Raw genomic sequence first — 24,142 nt, 5'->3', positions numbered from 1 at the left:
GTGGTAGTAGAGAAGACGCTGAGGGAGCTGGTTGGTGTACCCGGGCTAGCGCCGGGCGCCGCTCAGCCACAGCATGGGGGAGCAGGGATTGGAGATGGCTTCTATGATCCCGGCGCTCCGGGAGCTGGGCAGGTAGGGCGAAGAGACACCCCCCCACACACACACCTACCCTTAAGCTCTCAGCGGCCTCGCCTCCAGCCACCCGACTGTTACCTCTCCCCAGGCCCGGCCGCCGCCTCCCTCCCATCAGCCCCGCCCCCTGGGAGGGGGTCCTCCTTGTGCGGACGCAGATGCCGGAGTGACCTTTGGCCGAGCTCGGTTCCTCCCTGGACTACGTCTGTAAAATGGGTGTTTGAAGGTCTGGCGGAATGGCCGTACACAGGCGGAGGTGTGTCTACCGTCTGTTTCCGTCCATGGCTGCCCTATATCGATGTCTGCCTGTATCTGTTTATGTCAGGCGACTATCTCTCTGTCTGTTTATATGTGTCTGGCTATCTTTCTGTATGTCTGTGGCCGTCCGTCCATCTCTATGTCTTATGTCTATCCATCCATACATGCAGTCGTTAAAAAAAAAAATTAAACCCTTATCTTCCGTCTTGGAATCAAAATGGCGTATTGGTTCCAAGACCGAAGAGTGGTAAGGCCTAGGTAGTGGGATGTGACTTGCCCAGAATCACACAGCTAGGAATGTCTGAGGTCAAATTTGAACCCAGGACCTCCCATCTCTACTCTTGGCTCTCAGCTCACTGAGCCACCTAGCTGTTCCCCACCCATGGGTCCGTTGTGTACAGCTCCCAGATCCTATCACTGAATTTTCATTGTGAGCATTTACACTTCAGAAATCAGTAAATATTGCAAATCAGGGAGTGATTTATATTTTTGGTGATTGTCTACACTTAAGAAAGTTACACGTGTACTAGCACTCTGTTACAGATAAATCCATATAAAAGTATTAATAGATTTAGAATATATGCAATACAATGTGGCATTATACATAGATACATGAATGTGGTGTTTTGCTGACTTTAAAGCTTTATATAAATGAAAATCCAAAGCATGGCATTAGTGAATACAGTACTGGATTTGGAGTAAGAAGGATCTGGTTTAGAATTCAGCCTTAAACACTTATTAGAAAGTCACTTTTCCTCTTAGCACCTGTTTCCTCATATGTAAAATGGAGGTGATAAAATTACAAGCACCATTCATACCTGATTATTGCAGGGATCAAATGAGAGAAAGTATGTAAAACATTGCAAACTTTTAAGCAGTACACATCTACTGTTATTACTACTACTACAGATGTCTTAGGCACTGCATTTGGGCAATGAATTGGACCCAAAAGGAACCTGAAGAGGAAAGCAGGTTAGATTGCTTCTAAGAAATTACACCATTGTTTTCGTGACAAGAAACATGTAGGGTAGTGGGCAGAAAGTGGTCTAGGAAAGTGAAAGGCCTTGATTGCAGTTTCATTTTTTACTTATACTAGCCCTGAGATACTAGAAAAGTTTAACCTTTCCATATACCAAGCAACTCCTCTAAAAATCTAAGTTGCACAGAAAGCATTGGTTTGCATTTGGAGAGAGTTTCCTTAACAGAAATTCCCAGTACCAGTGAAATTACAGGTACAAGTCCTATCCTTTATCACTTTCCTTTCAAGACACCAAGCATCTACCTAAAACAGAGGTCAATCTTTTTAACTAGGATATTTTTCCAATGATGCCCTAAGGCTTCCAAGCGTATTTTCTCCAGAGAATTCAAGCTGTGGGCATTTGAGAATTTCACTGGGGCCATGAGTTGGCTTTGGTACATTGCCAACAATGAAATGCATAAGGGAAGCAATGCAGTGAATATCAGGAAAACAGTATCTCAGAGAAAGATGATCAGCAGTTAGGTTGAGAAGGATTAGACTCAGAAAAAATCATTGGACTTGACAATTAAGAAATCAGTGATAAATTTGGAGAGATCCAAGTTGAGTGTTGAGATTTAAAGCCACGTTACAAAGGGCTGACAGAGGGAGAAGAATATAAGATAATAGTTTTAGGGGTTAGTAGGGTCTAATAAGGTTTTTCTTAAGGATGGGAAAGATAGGCATTTTTGAGGGCAATAGGAAGGGAACCAGTTGATAAAGAAAGGTTGGAGGCAATTGAAAATACAATCTACTGGAGAAGACACTTTGGGAATTGGGAGATGAGATCAAGTAGATGTGTAGAAGAGTTGTTGGCAAGGAGAAATGCCACCTCTTAATCAGAGACTGAGAGAAAGGACAGAGAGGAGAGGATAATGTCAAGGGGTTTTGAGATGTAGACATTGGAAGAGGATTCTCACATAGAATGGTCATTAAAGTAAGAGACAAAGTCCCCAGATGGAGAGAAGGGGAGGTCTGGAAGAAATAGCTTCTGTGGGGAGTGTAGGAGGTGAGTAAGATAATGAATCAGTTAAGGAGAAATAAAAAGACTGCTTTGAGGACCCAGTTGAGATGAAATAACATAAATTTGCAATGTACTCAGTCAGCAGGACTGTGATGTCTCCAGCGTTTTTTATTGGATTAGAGAATATGCTGAGGTTTGGTAAGAGAAGAGCTGTGATGACAAGAGTAAGGGATGCAAAAACAACAAATGTTGGGTGAAATGACGGTCTAATACTATAATAGGTGCTTAATAAATGTTTGTTAGAAATAGCTGCAGGTGCAACGAAGATACCAGGAGGCTTGGAGTTAGGAAAACCTGAGTTCAAATCCAGGTGTAGACATTGTAATCCTGGACAGTTACTTGACCTCACTTGCCTCAGTTTCTTCAACTGTAAAATGGAGTTAATAATAGCACCTATCTCTCAAGAGTTGTCATGATCAAGATAATATTTATAAAAGTGCCTAGCACATAATTGGTGCTTAATAAATACTTATCCCTTTCCTTTCCAATTGTTAAATGAATTAAATCTGATATCCAGTCTCCACAACTCTTAAATTTTCTCACAGTTGATCATCCCTGCTCTGACTTTGCTTCCCTTCCTTCACTTGACCCTATGTTTATCCAGGCAACCAAACACTATCCTCTACCCTTGAATCTCTTGCCCATTTGTCCTACTACTACTTATATTATTAAACTTCAGAACAAGTATATACTCATCTTCTCTGCAGGTCTTCTTGAGATACACATTGAGAAAGAAAAGCATTTATTATAAACTGTGCCAAGTTCATAGGATACAAGTAACAGAACATGACAAACTGAGGAACTAATATTCTAATGAGGGAAGATCACTTATCTAGGATGGAGGAGTCAGCTGCAAGGAAAATGGAAAGATCCTATGCCTTAGGTTACATTGGCAAAAGAGAAAGCAATGTATTTTCTTTTGTTTAAAAGATAATGCTGCCAAAAAATCAAATAATGCTAAATGGGTCTTGTTTATATATTCTAACCCCGACTGGGCTCACCCTATTACATGGCAATCCTTCCCTTATTAGCAATACTAGGCTTTCTCTTTTCTCCTTAAACTCCTTATATTTTAACTCTCTCCCATCTTCCTCTCTATGTAGAACTTTACCTCCAACTTTACTGAAAAGAAAATGCTTATTAAAGTGAGATAGAGTAAATATGTGACTTAAGAAAGAGTGTTAAAGCATTGAAGCATGGGAGAGCTCAATTAAGATGAAGAACAGCTTAGGAGTAGTGAAATATAGGAGAGGTGGAATGATGGGAAAAGGGGATGGTCATATAGAGAGATGTCTGTGTTTCTGATTTAAGAAGTAGAACATTTATGGATTCAAACCAAGAATGCAGAGTAAAGACCAGAGCTAATTCTCAAATAAAAGCTGTCAGGGCTTAATTTTTAGTTTTGGTTTTAATAGACAGTAACTTGGCTTTTGTTATGAAAGAATTAGTTTTCATAGGAGCTATATTTCATAGGAAAATACATTGCCTTTCTGTTTAAATGTATAATCTTAATAGGAATTATTTGAGATAGATTGTCAAAATCCCCTGCTATTCCCACACTAATTCAGAATCAGCAGAATAAAAAAGGTAACAAAGAAAATTACCTCTTCTGGTCTATCACTGATATTTATATTTCAGAATATAAATTTTGCTAAATCATGTTGGACTAATCCCTAAATCTCTAGAGCAAGGGATCCAAAGCTGGGTTCTGAATTTAGATGGGGGAAAAAAATCTTTATTTTCACTCTAAACTTTGGTTTTCTTTGTAATCCTATGTGATTTATTTTATGCATTTTGAAACATTTTGAGAAGAATTTCACAGGGTTTCACCAGACTACCAAAAGGATCCTTGACACAAAAAAAGATTAAAAATGAATCCATGTTTTAAAACATGTATGTTCCTTCTAATTATAGAAATATTAATTTCTGGTGACAAAGGTCATCTTTTATGTACCTCTAGTGCTTTTTTCCAGTGTACTTTCATATGAAATTTATCAGGAGTTACTTGATCTCTGGTCATAGAATTGTTAGAATTTGCAAGAACATTTAGTCCTAATTGTTTTCATTTTCCTTTTTTTATATTTTTTATTACATGTAAAAATGATTTTTGACATTTTTTATGTTGATTTCCAGATTCTCCTTCCCTTTCTTTTTTCCTTCCCATCGAGAAGAAATCAGTTTGATATAGGTTATGTATGTGCAATTATGCAAAACATATTTCCATATTTGCTAGGTTGTGAAAGAAAACTCAGACCAGAAAAAAAAACCATGAAAAAAATTAAGAAAGTAAAAAATTGTATGCTTCTATTTGCCTTTAGACATCATCAGTTCTTTTTCTGGAGGTGGATAGCATTTTTTATCATAAATCCTTTGGAATTGCTTTGGCTCTTTTTATTGTGGAGAATAGCCCAGTCATTCTCAGTTGATCATTGTACAATGTTGCTATTATAAATAAAAATTAATCTTGGAGGCTTATTACTAGATTTGTAAGCATTTATTAGTAAAGAGAGAGAAAAAAGGGTTTCAGCCTTTCTAATTTGAGGAAAGAATTCAGTTCTCCATTGCAGTCAGCATTCCCAGCTGCAGTTTGCCAGAGATCCCCAGATAAAATAAGAGCTGCTAGTATAGTTAGACAGTGGGCTCCACCAGAGAGAGGGGAGCAAAGAAAGCTCCTCCACTTCTGTGCTGGCTTTTCAAATTTAAGCTCCTCCCTGCCGCAGATCTTTCCTTGACCAACAGCTTGCTGTCTGGCTTCCATGATGCCCACATGCCATCATGTTAAGACCTGTGATTGCCGCCTCCATCCACTGGGGCATGTGTCTTTTTCAGGATTGGATTGTAATGGAGGACCCTTAAATATTTACCTCACAGATTACTATTACTGTGTACAGTGTTCTGGTTCTGTTCACTTCACTTTGAATCAATTCATGTAAGTCTTTCCAGGTTTTTCTGAAAGCATCCTGCTCATCATTTTTTATAGAACAATAAAATATTCCACTTTTTATAGAATAATAATATTCCATCACAATCATACTACAACTTGTTCAGCCATTCCCCAGTCATCCCCTCAATTTCTAATTCTTTACCACCACAAAAAGAGCTGCTATAAATACTGTTGCATATATAAGTCCTTTTCTGTTTTTTGTTGTGGTTTTTTTTTTAATCTTTTTGGGATAAAGATTTATTAGAGGTACTACTGGATCGAAGGTTAAGTATAGTTTATGTACAGCCCTTTTAGCATAGTTTATGTACAGCCCTTTTAGCATAGCTCCAAATTGTTCTCTGCAATGGTTAGAACAGTTCATAACTCCACTAGTAGTGCATAAGAATCCCAACTTTTCCACATCCCCTCTAACATTTGTTATTTTCCTTTTCTGTCATATTAGCTAATCTGGATAGGTGTGAGATGGTACCTCAGAATTGTTTTCATTTCTCTATATGATTTAGAGCATCTTTTCAGATGACTTATAGAAAGCTTTGATTTCTTCATCTGAACACTACCTGTTCATATCCTTTCACCGTTTATCAGTTGGGGAATGGCTTGTATTCTTATAAATTTGACTTAGTTCTCTATATAGTTGAGAAACTTGCTATAAAAATGTTTTTATAGTTATTAACTATATGTTTCCTCCCTTTTTATCCTACTCTTTTCTTTCACCCCTTTCATCCTCAAAAATGTTTTGCTTCTGACTGCTGCGTCCCCAAATCTGCCTTCCTTTCTATCATTTCCTTCCTGCTTACTGAGTGTGTATGTTATTCCCTCTTTGAGCCAATTCCCATGAGAGTAAGGTTCAAGTGTTCTACTTCAGCTCTCCCATCTTCCCCTCCACTGTAAAAGCTCTTTCATGCTTCTCCTTTCCCCTTCTCCCAATGCATTCCTCTTTCTCACCCCATAATTTATTTTTTAAACACCATCCCATCATATTCAACTGACATCAGTGCCCTTTGTCTATGTATATTCCTTCTAATAATGCCCTAATGATGATAAAATTCTTAGGCATTATAAGCATCATATTCCTGTGTATAAATGTAAACAGTTTAACCTTATTGAATCCCTTATGGTTTCTCTTTCCTGTTTTCCTTTTTCTGTCTCTCTTGAATCTTGAAAGTTAGATTTTCTATTCAGTTCTGTTCTTTTCACCAGGAATATTTATTTTCAGGGACAGCTAGGCAGTTTAGTGGATAGAGAGCCAGGCCTAGAGGCAGGAAATCCTGGGTTCAAATCTGACCTTAGACATTGTTAGCTGTGTGACACTGGGCAAGTCACTTGACTCCCATTGCCTAGCCCTTACTGCTCTTCTGCCTTGGAACCAATACTTAGTATTGATTGATTCTAAGCCTGAAGGTAAAGGTTTTTAAAAGAGAAAAAAAAAGTCTTATTCATTATTTTATTTTAAAAGAGAAAAAAATGTCTTATTTAGTTGAATTCATTCAGTCCATTTTTCCCTGTGAAAGATAATATTTAGTCTTGCTGGGTAGGTGATTCTTGGTTGTAGTCTTAGTTCTTTTGCTGTCTGAAATGTTATATTCTAGGTCCTCTGATCCTTTAATGTAGAAGTTTCTAAATCTTGTTATTCAGACTGTGACTCCAATACTAAATTGTTTCTTTCTGACTTTTTGCAATATTTTCTCCTTGACCTGGGAACTCTGGAATTTGACAGTAATATTCCTGGGAGTCACCTTTCAGGAGGTGACTGATAGATTCTTTTGATTTTTTATTTTACCTTTTGGTTCTAGAATGTTAGGACAGTTTTCTTTGATAATTTTTTTTAATTTTTATTTTGAATATTTTCCCCTAGCTACATGTTTCATGTTCTTTCCCTCTTCCCCAAACCTCCCTAACCCCTCTTAGCTGATGCACAGTTCCACTGGGTTTTACATGTATCATTGATCAAGACCTAATTCCATATTATTGATAGTTGGACTAGAGTTATCATTTAGTGTCTACATTCCTAATCATATCCCCATCAGCCCATGTGTTCAAGCAGTTGTTTTCCCTCTGTGTTTCTCCTCCCATAGTTCTTCCTCTGAATGTGGCTAGTTTTCTTTCTCATAAGTCCCTCAGCCTTGCTCTGCATTGCTGCTAGTAGAGAAGTCTATTATGTTCGATTGTACCACAGTGTATCAGTCTCTGTGTACAATGTTCTTCTGGATCTGCTCCTTTCACTCTGCATCAGTTCCTGGAGGTCTTTCCAGTTCACATGGAATTCCTCCAGTTTTTTATTCCTTTGAGCACAATAGTATTCCATCACCAGCAGATATCACAATTTGTTCAGCCATTCCCCAATCAAAGGACATTCTCTCATATTCCAATTTTTTGCCACCACAAAGAGCGGAGCTATAAATATTTTTGTACAAGTCTTTTTCCTTATTATCTCTTTGGGGGTATAATCTAAGCAGTGCTATGGCTGAATCAAAAGGCAGATAGTCTTTTAAAGCTCCTTGAGCATAGTTCCAAATTGCCACCCAGAATGGTTGGATCAATTCACAACTCCACCAGCAATGCATTAATGTCCCAATTTTGCCACATCCCCGCCAACATTAATTACTCTCCTTTGATGTCATTTTAACCAATCTGCTAGGTGTGAGGTGATACCTCAGAGTTGTTTTGATTTGCATTTCTCCAGTTATTAGAGATTTAGAACACTTTCTCATGTGCTTATTGATAGTTTTGATTTCTTTATCTGAAAATTGCCTATTCATGTCCCTTGCCCATTTATCAATTGGGAGATGGCTTGATTTTTTTGTACAATTGATTTAGTTCCTTGTGTATTTGAGTAATTAGACCTTTATCTGAGTTTTTCGTTATAAAATTTTTTCCCCCAATTTGTCGTTTTCCATCTAATTTTGGTAGCATTGGTTTTATCTGTACAAAAACTGTTTAATTTAATGTAGTCAAAATTATTTATTTTACATTTTGTGATTTTTTTTCTAACTCTTGCTTGGTTTTAAAATCTTTCCCTTCCCATAGATCTGACAAGTATACTATTCTGTGCTCAACCAATTTACTTATAGTTTCCTTCTTTATATTCAAGTCATTCACCCATTCTGAGTTTATCCTGGTATAGGGTATGAGATGTTGATCTAGGCCCAATCTCTCCCATATTTTCCAATTTTCCCAGCAGTTTTTGTCAAATAGTGGGTTTTTGTCCCAAAAGCTGGGCTCTTTGGGTTTATCAAAAACTGTCTTGCTAAGGTCGATTACCCCTAGTCTGTTCCACTGATCCTCCCTTCTGTCTCTTCACCAGTACCATATTGTTTTGATGACTACTGTTAATTGAAATTTGGGAAATGCCATTTAAAAGTATATATTTTTTTTTTCTATGGACACTTGGGACCTTAAAAACTACATTTCCCGTGGTCCAATGGGTTTCCTGTTTTGGATTATGTATTCAAGGTGAGGGACTGTTTTAAATAGGGGGAAGTGACTTTGAACTTCCTCTTTAGCTACCGGGTGCAGGAAGATACGAAAGGTAAAATGGCTAAGGCAGGAGTTTGAATTCTTACAAGCGCGTGGTCTAATGATTTTACCAGCATGGCCATGGCTATAATTAAACTATTAATTTATATTATTATATCAATCTTTAGCATTTTTAATCGTAACACTACTGCTTTATAGTACAGTTTAAGATCTGGTACTGCTAGGCCACCTTCCTTCATATTTTTTTTCATTATTTCCTTTGATATTCTTGGTCTTTTGTTCTTCCAAATGAACTTTGTTATAGTTTTTTCTAATTCAGTAAAAAAGTTTTTTAGTAGTTTGATAGGTATAGCACTAAATAGGTAAATTAATTTGATAATTTCTTTAAAGATAATATATCTAGGTCCTTTTTTGATCATAATATTCAGGTAGTTCAATAATTCTTAAATTCCTTGATCTATTTTCTAGGTCAGTTTTTTTCAATGAAATATTTCACATTTTGTTCAATTTTTTCATTCTTTTGATTTTGTTTTATTGCTTCTTGATGTTTCATGGAGTCAACCACTTCCACTGGCCCAAAATTTTGATTTTTTTAGAAATTATTTTCTTCAATGAGTTTTTGTACCTCTTTTTCATTTGGCTAATTCCATTTTTTAAAGTTCTTTCAGTGAATTTTTGTATACCTTTTTTCATGTGTCCAATCCTACTTTTTTTTATTATAAAGATATTATGTTTCACCAATTACATGCAATAACAAATTTCCACGTGAGTTTTACAAAGTTATATGATCTAAATTGTCTCATTTACTCTCTTCCCTTACTTCTCCTGGAGCTGGCAAGCTTTTCAGTCTGGATTATATATGTACTATCATGTAAAATATATTTCCATATTGCTCATTTTTGGAAGATAATCACATAAAGCCAAACCCCAAAATAAAAATCCAAACAAACAAATCCAATTTCTGGCGAACATACCTTAAATATCTAGTTTCCCCTCATACAAAACTGAAGTGAAAAATCATATGCTTTGGTCTGCATTCCAACTCCAACAGTTCTTTTTCTGGAGGTAGATAACAGTCTTTGTCATAAGCCCCTCAGAATTGTCCTGTATCACTGTATTGCTGAGAGTAGCTAAGTCTTATCACAGTTGATCATGCCAAAGTATTGCTGTGATTGTGTAGTGTTGTGATTCTGATTGTTTCATTTTATTAGTTCATGTAGGTTTTTCCAGATCTTTCTGAAATCATCCTATTTATTATTTCCTCAACCCAATAGTATTCCATTATCATCATCACATACCACACTTTGTTCAGCTATTCCTCAATTGATGGTTATTCCTTCAATTTCCAATTCTTTGCCACCACAAAAGGAACAAGAGTAAATATTTTTGTATTAATAGGTCCTTTCCCTTTTCAATTCTATTTTGTAAGGGATTCTTCTCTTCAGCAAAGACAAATTTTAACTCAAATTTTCTTGACTCTAGACTATCTGAAGTGTGTATTAACATTAACACATAAGGAGACAGAGAACCAGAGATGAGAAATTAATCTTTTCTTTCCTCTTTATTGTTTTTAGTCATCTGATATTTTCAGGACTTGGAATGATCACCAGTAATAATTATGTCCTAAAAACCCATTAAGATATAGCAAAATATTTATGAACCCCTGGATCCCTTTTTTGAAAATGAGTTTAGCAAATTTTAATCACTTTGGAGTTTAAAACAAATTAAACTTGGACGCTCTGTTTGGGAAAACAGAAAAAAAAGAAGACTCTTCTTAAAATGTTCTTTACCCAAACATGCTGCTCTCACTGATTAATCATTTTGCTGGATTGTGGAACTGTAGATCTGGAGCTGGATGGGGCCTCAGAAATTATCTTGGAAGATGATAGCTATAAACATCTACATAATATGCTGTATAATATATACTATGGAGGCAGTGGGATATAGTGAAAATTGGGATAAGTTGGAAATTAGAATACCTGGATTCAAGTCAACACTTAGCTGTGTCACCATGGGCAAGTCACTTAACCTTTCAGTGGCCCAGGCAACCTTTTTTAAGACCATAAGTTACAAATGAGTTGCCTGTCTACATTGTTGGAAGGGGTTTCCACACCAGGAGATCCTTTCTCTGATGAAGTCATAGGTTTAGATCAGTGGTTCCCAAACATTTTTGGCCTACCGCCCCCTTTCCAGAAAAAATATTACTTAGCCCCCTGGAAATTCATTTTTTTTTTAAATTTTAATAGCAATTAAGAGGAAAGATAAATGCACCTGCAGCCATCACCACTCTCCTGGATCGCTACAGTATAGAGATCAATACTCTATAACCAGAGACTAATCTGAGTGGCCTGGGTGGTCGTCGGATGCAAAGAATGAAACAGACTGGAAGCACGGCTTGTTAGCTCATTGTACTTCAAGCAATACTGAAGTAGCCACTTTATTATAAAGGAAATTAAAGATCCCTTTCCCCCAAAAGCCAAGAAAGTTTCCCATAGTTACAGAGAGCAAGATTTTTACTATAGTCAAAACAAAAGCCTTAGAAGCCTCCAAGGCGTAGACAAAAACCTATACTAAACTATCAGCTACATGTGTTATCTTTAAGTGGAGGCTGAGACATCTCCATTAAGTCAGAAAGCCCCGTCAGTTTCTCAGCCTTGATGGTATTAAACAATTTTTTGAGCCTCATTATTTTACTTTAATCCTGGGCAAAATCCCCTGCCAAGGGTTCGGCCTTGGCCGTACCAGCCATCTGTGTTCTCGGGTAAAGGGGAACAGAGTTAGCCCCCCTCCTGCTGGAGTGCTAAGAGCCCAAAGCTTTTTTAATAAGACTATATTGTATTTTGAAGGAAGGTGAGAATTATGAAAGGAATCAAAAGAGGAATCTCAGATTTTTATCTTAGATATCCCACACCTGTCTCGTCCCCTAAATAGAGCGGAAAGATAATACACGGCTCTGCCGGTCTGTATTGATCTTTTGAGGAGGTCCAGATAAAAATATCTACTTGAGATTCTAATTTCTCTTAATAGCTCCCGACACTGCAGCACCCATCAAGGGGCGGTAGCTCCCACTTTGGGAATCACTGGTTTAGATTTTCCAAAACTGTATGTAACATAAGTATATTACATTAGATAATCTAAAATTCTTAATGAAATTATGAACTTTAATACAAATAAAAAATAAATACAAGATGGGATATCTTGAATTTTGTTTTATATATGAAAATAATACTTTTTCTAATAGTCAAGATAGATTTCTGCTAATCCTGTCCTGGTTCCTATGGTTAATGATATTTATTGGTAAGGCAGGATGTAGTCATGGAGAGGAAAAAATCAAATGAGCTCATGCTAAGATTGGACCCATAATCTGGGCGTATAATTTTTTTTTGAGAGCTGAAATTCATGCTATTAATTTTTTTAAAGTAGTATCTCACAGTGGTACTTAATTATTCTCATCTGTTTTTAATAATACAAAAATATTGCCTAAAATTGTCAGATATTTAAATGCTCTGTTTTACTACTAATACAGAGACTGGTGCAATACTAACCTGATTGTAGTAAATTCTCATTTATTCTATTCTAAATATATATACATATTAGTAATTTTCAAAGAATTAGAGTGCAATAAAATATATAACATTAAAACATATGCATTAATTAATCTTTAATGATTCAAAATACACTTAAGGATCCTGAAGTTCCAACTGTCAAATCAACAAGCATGTACTTGGGCACCACGCCAGTGAAAATTCCTGGCCTCAGGGAGTTTTCAGTCAATCAAAGTCTATATTTTTGCATATGTAAGAATATATATGGGTTTAATACAAAGTCAATGCAAGGTGATATTTAAACTAATTCTTGAAAAGAGGTAGGCATTTCAGAAAGCATTGATGAGAGGGGACAGTATTCTAGACATGAGGGACAGACCATGCAAAAGCATGGAGGCAAGAGATTGAATGTTTTGTTCAGGAACAGCAAGCAGTCCAATTTAGCAGGAGCATAGAATGCTTGAGAGAGAGAGAACAATCTGTAATCACATTGGAAAGATAGGCTGGTGCTAGTTTGTGAAAGGCTCTAAAAACTAAACAGAAGAGTTTGTATTTTATCTTTAAGGCCACGGGGAACCTCTGTAGTATCTGGGGCATAGGAGTAATGTAGTGAGAACTGTTCTTTAGTGGTATCACTTTGGATTCTGTGTGGAGGATGAATTGGAGAAGAGAGGTGAGACCAATTAGGAAACTATTGCAATAGTCCAAGTAAGAGGTGATGAGAGCCTGGATTGGATTTATTTCCAGTAAAGCCTAATTAGATTCAGTTTCCTATGTATTTGGAAGCTGTATTTTGGCTTCATATGCCTCCCCAAATGCAATTTTTTTTAATCTGGACTCAACACTTCTGTTATAAAGAAATGTTTGTTTATAGATTTCCTTCCTACTTAGTTTAACAACCATTTGTTTTTAGTCCTTAGTAGAAATAAATCTTATTCTTTTTTTGTTTTTGTTTTATGGAAGAGAAGTGAGTACCTTCTGTCATAAAATCAATACTGAGTATTGGTTCTAAGGCAATAGTGTGGTAAGGGCTAGGCAGGTTTGGTGTTAAGTGACTTGCCTAGTCCATAGCTAGGAGAACCAAGTCTAGAGGTAGGGAGATCCTGGGTTCAAACTTTACCCCAGACACTTCCTAGTTGTCTGTCCCTGGGCAAGTCATTTAACCTCAGTTACCCTAACCCTTACCCCTCTTCTGCTTGGAACCAATACTTAGTATTGACTCTATGATAGAAAGTAAGGGTTTAAAATTTAAAAAATGTTTCAGAGATTTTTATTGAGAGAGAAAATAAGAGTGGCATATGGGTCCTTAAGAAAGAAGAATATTTAAAACAAGGAAAGGTAGTATAATAGTCAGTCAGATATGAATATAACAATTGTCTTATAGCAGTAAAGGTTGCATAATGGGATTTCAGAATGGACCAAATAGCCTCATTTATAGGACTTCCTCTAGTAGTATTCAGCAGCTTGGAGTCAGCAAGGAGAAAGAAGTAGTGAGCATAAGCTATGTCTAAATATTAGCAAAATTTGAATGACTGTAAAATAAAGGAAAAGAAAATTATATGGAATACAACTGAACTGGTTGATGATTGGGTTGACTCTGTGAGGAGAGGATGATCCTTGAGCAAGAGTGATGGTTTGGGAGAATGAAGGATAACCTGGAGGTTAAAGTAAGGATGGCAAAGAGATGATGGACTAGAATTATACATTCATTCCTAGCCAGAGTCAAAGTATTGATTTATTTTACTTAGCTATACATATTTGTTATAAGGGATGGGAGCGGGGGAGGGAAATGGGTAGCAATAGACCTGGAAAAATGGGGGTGGGGGAGTATATTGTAATTGTATTTCAGTTAAGTTTAAATGGTTACCAGGCAAGTTTACATTGTTGTAGTGAAGTTCAAAATTAATCTTAAAAAATTCAGTGTTTTAAGAAAGGAGATTTGAAAGGATTGAGTTAGAGGGAGAAATGAAAGGATAGGAAATTATGGTCAGAGAGGGGAATTTCAGAGTTTGGGTTGGTGGAGGAGGCACATTTAAAACATAGTCTTGAATTCAAAGTCTGATGAAGATACGAACTTGAAAGGAGAAGGACTAAGGCAAATTTAAGATTAAACATACCACGTGTGTAGAATTTTGTTTAGAACTATATCATAAAGCTCTGCAAAATCTAATAATTCTTTGCTTTATTTCAGTACCAGGTCAGAGGACTACAACACAGTTGTGCAGAAGCCAAGACAAATTCTGTGTCAGTTTATTGACCGAATACTTACAGATGTAAATGTTGGTAAGCTACACAATTTTTTAACTTACTATATTAGTTTCTATGAATTGTATGAAATAAATTGCCTCATTTTTTATTTTTTTAATTTAATTCTTATACAAATTGTCATACACAATTGTTTTGAATAATGTGCTTGGTGTAACACTTTAAAGTACTCTGAAATGTGAGCTATTATTATTAATTTAGTGTCCCTGTGTCTTGTGCCTTCCCACCTCTTGGTTGGGATTACCCTAAGTGTATTTAGTTAATAAGCATTTAATTTTCTACTTCATGCCTGGCATTGTACTAAGCATATATACTTTGATTCTTTAATTTCTAAATTATAGCTCACAAACCCCACACTTATGTCTTTACTTTTTTCATTGGTGTGCCAGAAGACACAGTTATATTAGAACAGAGTCTTGTACTTGAGTAACATATAAGAAGATTTACAATAGGGCATTTCTTCAGAAACTTAGGCCACATGGACTGGCAGATAATACATATCATAATTGGGAGTGAACAAATATAGAGCTCTAGCATGGGGTTGGGATGAAAAATACACATGGAGATGTGATTCATGTAAGGTTTGGAATTAGTTTAATTGCAGACACATTCACAAACCTGGGTATGCAAGCAAGAGATTGCTATAATGGTACAAGAATATATGTTGAGTGCAGCTTCCTGAGAGCTTCCTGTTTACCCATGAAGATAGATTCTTTGACTCCAAGTGGAAATGGCTCATGTGCAGCTAGGGATTGTCCAATTGGAGAAGTCAAGGGTGTCTGGAGGGTCATGGTAATACTTTTTGAAGATTGACAACCAAGGGGCCCCTTTTTGATAGTGTTAGGTCCTCTCCCTAGGGGTAGTTCCTAATTTCTTCCAATTAGATTAATTACTTCCTTGTTCTGAATTTGCAACTGCACCATAACCCAACTCACCTTCTAACCTTCCATAAGGGGAAACTTTAACATATTTGGCCCCACAGGGCCCTGATGTCTTCTAGTGTTCTGTGTCAGCTGTGCTGATTTACTCACTGCTGCTGTTCACTTCTGGGTACAGAGTTTCTGTTGGATTTTAGAAATGCCATTCAGCTGTTCCTTCAACCTCTAGCTCAGCCAGAAACCTTGGCTAGGACAATGCCAAGTTCCTTGTGTGAGAATCAGAACTTTTATCCATGGGGAATGAGGATACGCATCTTAGTTCTACTCCCTGGACACTCAGCAGCAGCCTCTTTCCAGACCCAAGCTCTCTTCCAAAACCTATTCCAGGTTCTCTTTCCTGAATTCTAAGCTTCTGCTGCCCAAGTGGTCTGCTGATTTTCAATCTGTACATAGGTTCTTTACTTTTTCTTATGCAAACAGAACACTCAGAGTCCTTATATTTATTATAATGGTTTATCAAATTTCATGAAATATTAACATTGAAGTTGAGACCATAAACCTTTTATCCCTATTATTTTACAGTAGATTTCATAACTTACATTGTTTCAACAAGATAATATAAAATGTGTTTTTGAAATTAATTTTAAAAATGAAAATTTTTTTTTTATTTTCAGTTGCTCTAGAACTTGTGAAGAAAACCGACTCTCAGCCAAGTTCTGTGATGTTACTTGATTTCATCCAGCATATCATGAAATCTTTCCCCCTTATGTTTGTAAATGTCTGTGGAAGCCATCAAGAAAATGAGGCTGAAAATAGTTGTCTTGGTGAGTCTAATAATTTTGGCAAAACTACCCATGTTTTTCAAGGAATCTTTTACCTTTAAAAATATCATATAGATTGGTACATAATTACTCAGTGAAATTTGACATAAATTCAGAGGGAAAGTTATTGGTTTGATTGAATATTGTAAAACCTTATCAGATTTGCCTTTTATTGAGGATATAGCAAATATCTTTTATAGATAACAAAAGTAATTCAAGTTTCATTTATTTGTTATTGAACTCTCTTATCAGACAAAGATACAATTAAGTTACCTTGTAAATAGCCTTAAGTTAAGGGTATACCTTTCATAGGGCAATTAGAATAGCAAATGTTATTTACTTTATTTCTCACTCCTTGACCCTAATCTTGTTTTGTCCAGCATGAATTTTTAAAAAGAAACTTATAGTACATTTATTTCTGACTATATCCCTACCTCCACTCCTGCTAGTGATGTGTCTCTTGCAACAATTTTAAACAGACAGAAAAAGCAGTTCAATAAAAACAAGTAATCTACCAATTGTGTGACTGACAATAAAAGAACTGTTATATATCCAAATTTCCACTTCACCCCACCATACCTGACCATACCCTGCTGCAAAATGGGAAGAGAGTACTTCTCTCCCCTCCCAGTTTCTCTTCAGAGCAAATCATGGTCATTCTAAATATGCAACTTTGATTCATTTCAGTGTTCTTTCTGTTTTTATGTTCTTTTGCCTTTTGCTGATTGTGTATATTGTTTTCCTGATTCTTCTTACTTTACTCTGGATCAGCTTATGTGCCTTCACTTGATTCTGTGAATTCTTTATTGTTTTCTTCATTGTTTCTTACCATGCAGTGATATCCTGTTACATTCATGAACTACATCTTGTTTAGCCATCATTACTCAGTTGATAGGTACATAAATTTCTTTCTCATTATTTGTTCATCTTGATTTTAATACTTCTTCTACCTGACCCTCTTTACTTTGTGTTGGTCCTGTTGGAGAAAAAATGAAAGGTAAAGCCAATATAACATACACCTTGAGCCCTTTTAATATTATCAGAATGCTTTCATGTCTTTGAGCTTAACCTTCCCAGTAACCTCCATGGGCACTTAAATGCAAGATCACAAAATCTCAGAGTAAGAAGGGGCATCAGATAACTTCTGATTTAACCTTTATCTGAACAGAATTCTCTACAACATCTTGAAAAATGATCTTTAAACTTACCAATAAGTGGCCATCCAACAACTTTGCTTGAGGACTTAATGGAACCCACTTTCTTCAGAGGAGGCATATTTTACTTTGGAGTAAATCATTTCTTTCCATCAGGTTTTTGGTTTTTTTTTTTAAACCCTTACCTTCTGTCTTAGAATCAGGCAGTGGGGGGTTAAGTGACTTGCCCAGGGTCACACAGCTAGGAACTGTCTGAGACCATATTTGAATCCAGGACCTCCCATCTCTAGGCCTGGCTCTCAATCCACTGAGCCAACCAGCTGCCCCCCCCCCCCCAATCAGGTTTTAATCTGCTTCTGCAACCTGTTGTTCCTAAATTTGCCCTTCAGGACTGAATCTTTCTTACACAAATGAGCTTTGCAAATACCTGGTCCAAATATCTTAGAGCTATTTAAGATTTACCAAAAACTATGCTTGAATACTACCATTATATCCCCTGTAAGTCTTCTCTTTAAGTTAAACCTCTGTACTTTGTTGAGCCAACACTCACATAGCATATTCTCCATGCCATTCCCCAACCTCTTGATCCTTTTCTAGATGCTCTCCAGTTCATCAGTGCCCTGCGTAAAATGTAGCACCCAGAAGAGAGCCCAGTATTTCTGTTTTATATATGTAAGTTTTGTCTCTATAACTACATCACGGCCATGTTATTCATAAACTTATTAATAGATTGTGCTCTAAAGGTTCATTTGCAAGTCAGTGGTTTGAAAATTGCCTTTCATCTTATACATTGAGTGGTTGGCCCAGTCATATTAGTTCTGTTTTTCAAATATTTCTCAAGTTCATCTTCTCAAATGCATCCCAACTGCCACAATCCTAGTTTAGGCTCTCATTTCTTCCCCTTTAGACTATTATAGTAGCCTTCCTATAGGTCCCTCAGCTTTGATACTCACAAATTGCCCTTCCTGGTGAATAGATTTTGTTTTGTTACTTCTTTGCTGAAAAATCATTAGTTCTGTTGTTCCTTGAATAAAGTTGAAAGTCTTTAGCTGGAATTTAAATATTCCTACAATATGACTTCTATCTGTCTTTTAGGTTTTCTCTTATATTACTTCCTTTCATATATTTATGATCAAATAAAACTATATTATTTGCTGTTCCCAGTCATTGACATTTTCCCTGTCTATAGCTTTGCCTAAACTAGTCCCTATTCCAGGTATGTCTTCTTATCCTAGAAAAGATCTTGAATATCAAACTAAGTTTGTATGTTATTCATTAAAATGAAGTTTTTGGAGCACAAGAGTGTTTGAGAAAGATGGATTGGAACAAATAAAGAATGTAATCAGAGTAAGCTGTTAGGATTTTATTAATAAAAATTAGACCACAGTTTATATACTTTATAATCTTTTGTGCTTCAAATGTGGATATAAAATAATTTCTTTTACTCCACATTTTTCTAATTTGTTTGACTTATTAATTATATCTCTAACTGCATAGGAAATATAGATTTTTTTTAATAAACTATTATGCATTCATTGCCACCTAATAAAAATTTAGCAAATAGATTTATAATTGTGGCATGTATAATGTATTTCTGTTCTTAATACCCTTTTTTTTTTAATTTAAAGAATTCAGTCACTGGATTACAACAAGACTTTTTCGAATTGCTGCAACTCCATCCTGTCATCTGTTACACAAGAATATTTGTGAAGTCATCTGCTCATTATTGTTTCTTTATAAAAGCAAGAGTTCAACAATTTTTGGGGTGCTAACAAGAGAATTATTATATCTTTTTGAAGATCTGATTTATCTTCACAAAAGAAATGAAATGGGACAAGCCATAGAATGGCCAGTGATTGTGAACAGATTTTTAAGTAATCTAGATAAACACATGGGATGTTTACAGTCTGCTCCTCTGCAGTTATTGAGCATGCAAAATGTAGAATTTATTGAAATTGCATTATTAACAATTCTCAATGACATTACTGCCATCGTGTTTTTTAGAAGACAGGAACTTTTACTTTGGGGAATAGGCTGCTCTCTGCTGAAGTATGGCAGTCCTAACGTTAAAACTTTATCAATTTGCCTTTTGACGAAGCTCTTTGAACTTGGAGGACTACCAGAACAATTAGCAAACACTTTTTTCAATTCCTTTTTTGAATTACTAAAAAATGTTGTAGAAATGGATACAGATCAACTAAAACTTTATGAAGAACCCTTGTCACAATTAATCAAGATGATGTTCCCCTTTGAAGCAGAGGCTCATAGAAATATGGAACCTGTGTATTTGAGTATGTTGCTGGAGAGACTCTGCCTCCTATTTGAAGCAGGTGTGCTTTTGAGGCTTAAATCAGAATTGCTGAAATTGGCTTTGTGTCACTTACTACAATATTTCCTTAGATTTGTGCCAGCAGGGTATGAATCTGCTTTACAAATCAGGAAGACCCATGTAAGCAGCATTTGTAGAGTTTTTGTGGATACACTTGGAGCTCAGGTAGAAGGAGAGGTGGGTAATTTTGAATGTTATTTGGTGGGCATGTACATGTGTTGTTTGCAGTATGTACTTTGATCATTCATGAGATAAGTTTATTTTTCAGAAAGAGTCCAAATGCAGAACTATGACTAGATACTATTTTCCAAAGTGCAGCCTATCTCACTGCTGAATATCTGTGTACATAATATGTTTTTACTGTGATTTCAGAGGAATCAGTTTACTAATTTGGTGATTAAAATAAAATTTTGGAAGGAGACTTTGTATATTTAGACTAATATATAAAAATTCATTTGTGCAGAACAAATTAATTTTTAATATTGTTAATGAAATGCTGGCTTGATGCTCTAATCATCAGTTTCATTGCAGGATGCTTCTAAATACCTATGTAGACCTAGCCCTCTTAGAAAGTGGAAATTGCCATTCTAAGATAGATAAAATGATATTATACCAACATGTAAATAAGTAAATAAATTAATAAAGTATTTTAAATTAATTTATCTACTTTTAACATTCTTTTTAGATTTTGATTTCCAGATTCTCTTCCTCTCTTTCATTCCTCTCCCACCCACTGAGAAGGCAAGCAGTGTATTAATTATACATGTTAAATCATGTAAAATATTTCCTTATTAGCCAAATTATAAAACAAAGCAAAAAATTATGTTTTAATTTGAACTCAGTTCATCACTTCTCTCTGGCGGTGGATAGCACTTTATAAAATGTTTTTTATGCAATGTGTCATGGCAAAGAAACATGTTTGGCTTTGAGAGTTGGGCAAAAAATAAGATATAATTAAATAGATGTTACCTTGATTTTTTATTCTGTAGATAATTTTGTTAAACCTAGGTGTATTTTTCCTATGGAAGCAATTGTGTAATTCCTTGTTAGAATTTATCTTTTATGATATTTTTAAGAAAGAGAGATGGCATAGTTATTATGAGAGGGAATATAGTTTTAATAAAATTAACATAGAAAATAACCATCATAGACTGAGAGAAATAAAAGTGGTTAATTTAGGATTTTGAGATCTTTGAAAAACAGTTAACTTTATTAAGAATTAAGTAATGTATCTGAAGTCTTTTTTTTCCTCTCCCTTTTATATTTTTGATTAGTGCAAGCATAGTTGCTAATAGACTTTCTTAACCTTTTTTTTTCTCAGTACTTGTTGGGCTCACTTTATGCAGCATTAAAACTTGAAAGTATGGAAATCTTTGAGCACTTTCAGTGTGAAAATGAGCAAGATACACCTTTTAATGATGAATGGAGCAGCTGTAGTGGTGGAATACCACAAAAAAGGCAGCGACTAACTTTATCATCAAAACATCTCTCTGAATCGGCAGGAAAGACAGAAGAGTAAGGCTGTAATTCTGTTTGTATTTAGTAAGTTAATAAAATTAGCACTTTAAGTTAAATACTTGCTTTTCATAAATACTTAAATTTTTCCAATTTATTTTGCCAGAACTTTGTTAAAGGGATGCTTTTGCATTCTTACATACTATAAAGTTGAAATTAATGAATCTGTATACAAATACTTACAATGATTGTACAGGTCTTCCCAGTGTCCATTTAATTTTTCTTTTCAAAATACTTAAAACAATGAGATTACTTCGTAGAATAGTAATTTATAAAATTCAATATCAGATAAAATATTTCATTTAAGTAACATTTAGATCAGGGGTCGGCAACCTTTTTGGCCATGAGAGCCATAAATGCCACATTTTTAAAAATGTAATTTCGTGAGAGCCATACAATGCTCACAGTGCATGCTCCTGTAACAGCGCCTGAAAAAAAATGGACTTTATGGCTCCTGCAGAAAGAGCCATACATTGCCGACCCCTGGTTTAGATAAATATTAAACTAGAAATTATTTTTTTGCTCTAAATCTAGTAATTTAGCATATATTTTAGTAATAAACACTTATATTTTTATGTTTAATTTTTTTTTTGAACTGGGTTTCTACTAAATAAAAGTATCCTGAAATAATTGTTATTAATTATAGAATTAAGCATGTGGACATGAATGAAAAGAACATGCTGTGGAATACACTGATCAAGAAAGCTGAATCTCTTCTCGTTCTGCTTGAGCAAAATAATATGGAAGGCCCCATTATTTGTACATTAGAAGGAATTGTTGTCATCTTGCAGTTGACTGCTCTATGCACTGTTCACTGTTCTCAACAAATTTCGGACTGGTAAAAACAAATATAAATGATAAATTTACTTTGCATTTAAGAGATCTTATTAGGAGTCTTAATTTGTTCATTTCATTGAGGTTATCTGCAGTTTACAAAGTCTTTTTTGATTATGTGTTGTTGAATTTTAGAGCTGAAAGTTACTTTAAAAAATGAAGTTAATAAAAAACAAAAACTGAGTTAGCTATATCTTTTTGCAGATGGGAAAAGTGAGGCCCAGAGAAGTTAAATGATTTGCCCAAAGCTTCACAGCTAGTTAGTAGCACTTCCAGCCATAGTGTTCTACTCTTACTATGTTCTTCAAGGTAGCATTGATCTCATCTGCTAAATAGAATGACTTCCTTTAAATTTTCTTCGTTTGTTGTTTTTTTGTTGTTAATTCATTTTTGTTGGTTGTTTTTTTTATTTGTATCTGACTCTTCATGTCCTTACTTGGGGTTTTCTTGACAAAGATCTTAGAGTAGTTTGCTATTTCCTTCTCCAGGTCATTTTACAAATGAAGAAACAGGCAAATGGGGTTAAGTGACTTTTCCAGAGTTACACAACTGTTAAGTGTCTTGAGACCAGATTTCAACTCAAGAAAATGAGTCTTCTTGACTCTAGGTCCAGCACTCTATCCATTGTGTCACCTAGCTACCCCTTGTTCTTTTTGTTGTTCACTCATTTCAGATGTGTCTGACTTTTTGAGACCTCATTTTGGGGCATATTCTTGGCAGAAACACTGAAGTGATTTCCCATTTCCTGTTCCAGCTCATTTTATATACAAGGAAATAGGCAAACAGGATTAAGTGACATTCCCAGAGTCACTCAACTATCTGAGGCTGATTTGAACTCAGGTCTTCCTGACTCCAGACCTGGAATTCTATCCACCTGACTGCCCTCCCTCTTTCTTAACTTTCTGCAGCTTTTGATACTATTGATCTCTTCCTCTCCCTTGATACTGTATCTGACCTTGACTTCTGTAATACTGCTTTTTTTTCTTGGTTCTTCTCTAATCTACATGACTGCTGCTACTTATATTCTTTGATTATTCTTCCTCCTGCCCCTTAAACATGCATGCCCCTAAAGGTCTCTTCTGTGTCCTCTTCTCCCTATTGCTACCTCATCTGATCTACTGGGTTCAATGTTTGCCTCTATAAGAATGATTGTTTAATTGAATTTAAATTTATTTTTCCATACCTTGTCTTTCCCATGAATCCTGATCCCATATTGACTACTACCTATTTGTGGGCTCTACCTTAAACTCAACCTGTCTAAAACTCAACTCATTATCTTTCCCTTAAATCTCATTCAACCTTCCCTGTTTCTATTAATGATATTACCATCTTCCCAATTACTTAGATTCAAAAGCTCTGAGTGACCCATAATTCTTGCCTCTCCTTCACCCCAGCTTTCACCAATTGAGATAGTAGATAGAGAAAAGAAAACAGGGCCCAGGAAATTGCTTTGGAGGACAACCATACAGTTAGTAGTCATGACTGGGATGGAGACCAGTAAAGGAGAAGGAGTAGTCATACAGGTAGGACAAGCAACAGTAGGAAATAGCATTATGACCATCTAGAAAGGAGAGTACATTCAGAAATTAAAAGGTGATCAACACTGTCAGATGCTTCAAAGATCAGGAAGGATGAGGGTAGAGAAGAGGCCATTAAATTTGAGTTTAAGGTCATCTGCAAGACTACAGAAAGTATAGAAGTGTAAGAGGAAAGGAGATGGATGATTTTCTCAAGGAGACTAGCTGAGAAGTGGAGGAGGTAAATCATATGAAGCTGGTGGACTTGGCCACATTGAACATGGGTTTTTAAGTGAGGAAACATGAACGTGTTAGGTGGTAGGCAGTAGCTAAGGAGAGATTGGAGATTAGAGTGGTGATGATAGTGGGATCAGTTTGTTGGAGAAGAAAAAAAGAGATAGAAAATTAAGGGTGCATGTAGAGAATATGACTGG

The 24,142-nt window shown here is 35.7% G+C and overlaps 1 protein-coding gene across 1 annotated transcript in view; it reads left to right on the top strand.

Moving 5' to 3' along the window:
* The first annotated feature begins 368 nt into the window (after window positions 1-368).
* Window positions 369-24,142, top strand: part of ATR (ATR serine/threonine kinase) — a 125,870-nt gene continuing 102,096 nt past the window's right edge. The window contains exons 1-6 of the mRNA XM_044669455.1: window positions 369-457; window positions 14,587-14,678; window positions 16,213-16,362; window positions 19,142-20,019; window positions 21,164-21,357; window positions 22,004-22,195. Of these exons, the coding sequence (XP_044525390.1) occupies window positions 369-457; window positions 14,587-14,678; window positions 16,213-16,362; window positions 19,142-20,019; window positions 21,164-21,357; window positions 22,004-22,195 (1,595 nt within the window). The remainder of the gene's footprint in view (window positions 458-14,586; window positions 14,679-16,212; window positions 16,363-19,141; window positions 20,020-21,163; window positions 21,358-22,003; window positions 22,196-24,142) is intronic.

The sequence above is a fragment of the Gracilinanus agilis genome, chromosome 3, assembly GCF_016433145.1.
Source record: "Gracilinanus agilis isolate LMUSP501 chromosome 3, AgileGrace, whole genome shotgun sequence".
Taxonomy (NCBI): domain Eukaryota; kingdom Metazoa; phylum Chordata; class Mammalia; order Didelphimorphia; family Didelphidae; genus Gracilinanus; species Gracilinanus agilis.
Note: the sequence above shows the minus strand (reverse complement) of the source record. Positions and strands in the feature narration are given on the sequence as shown.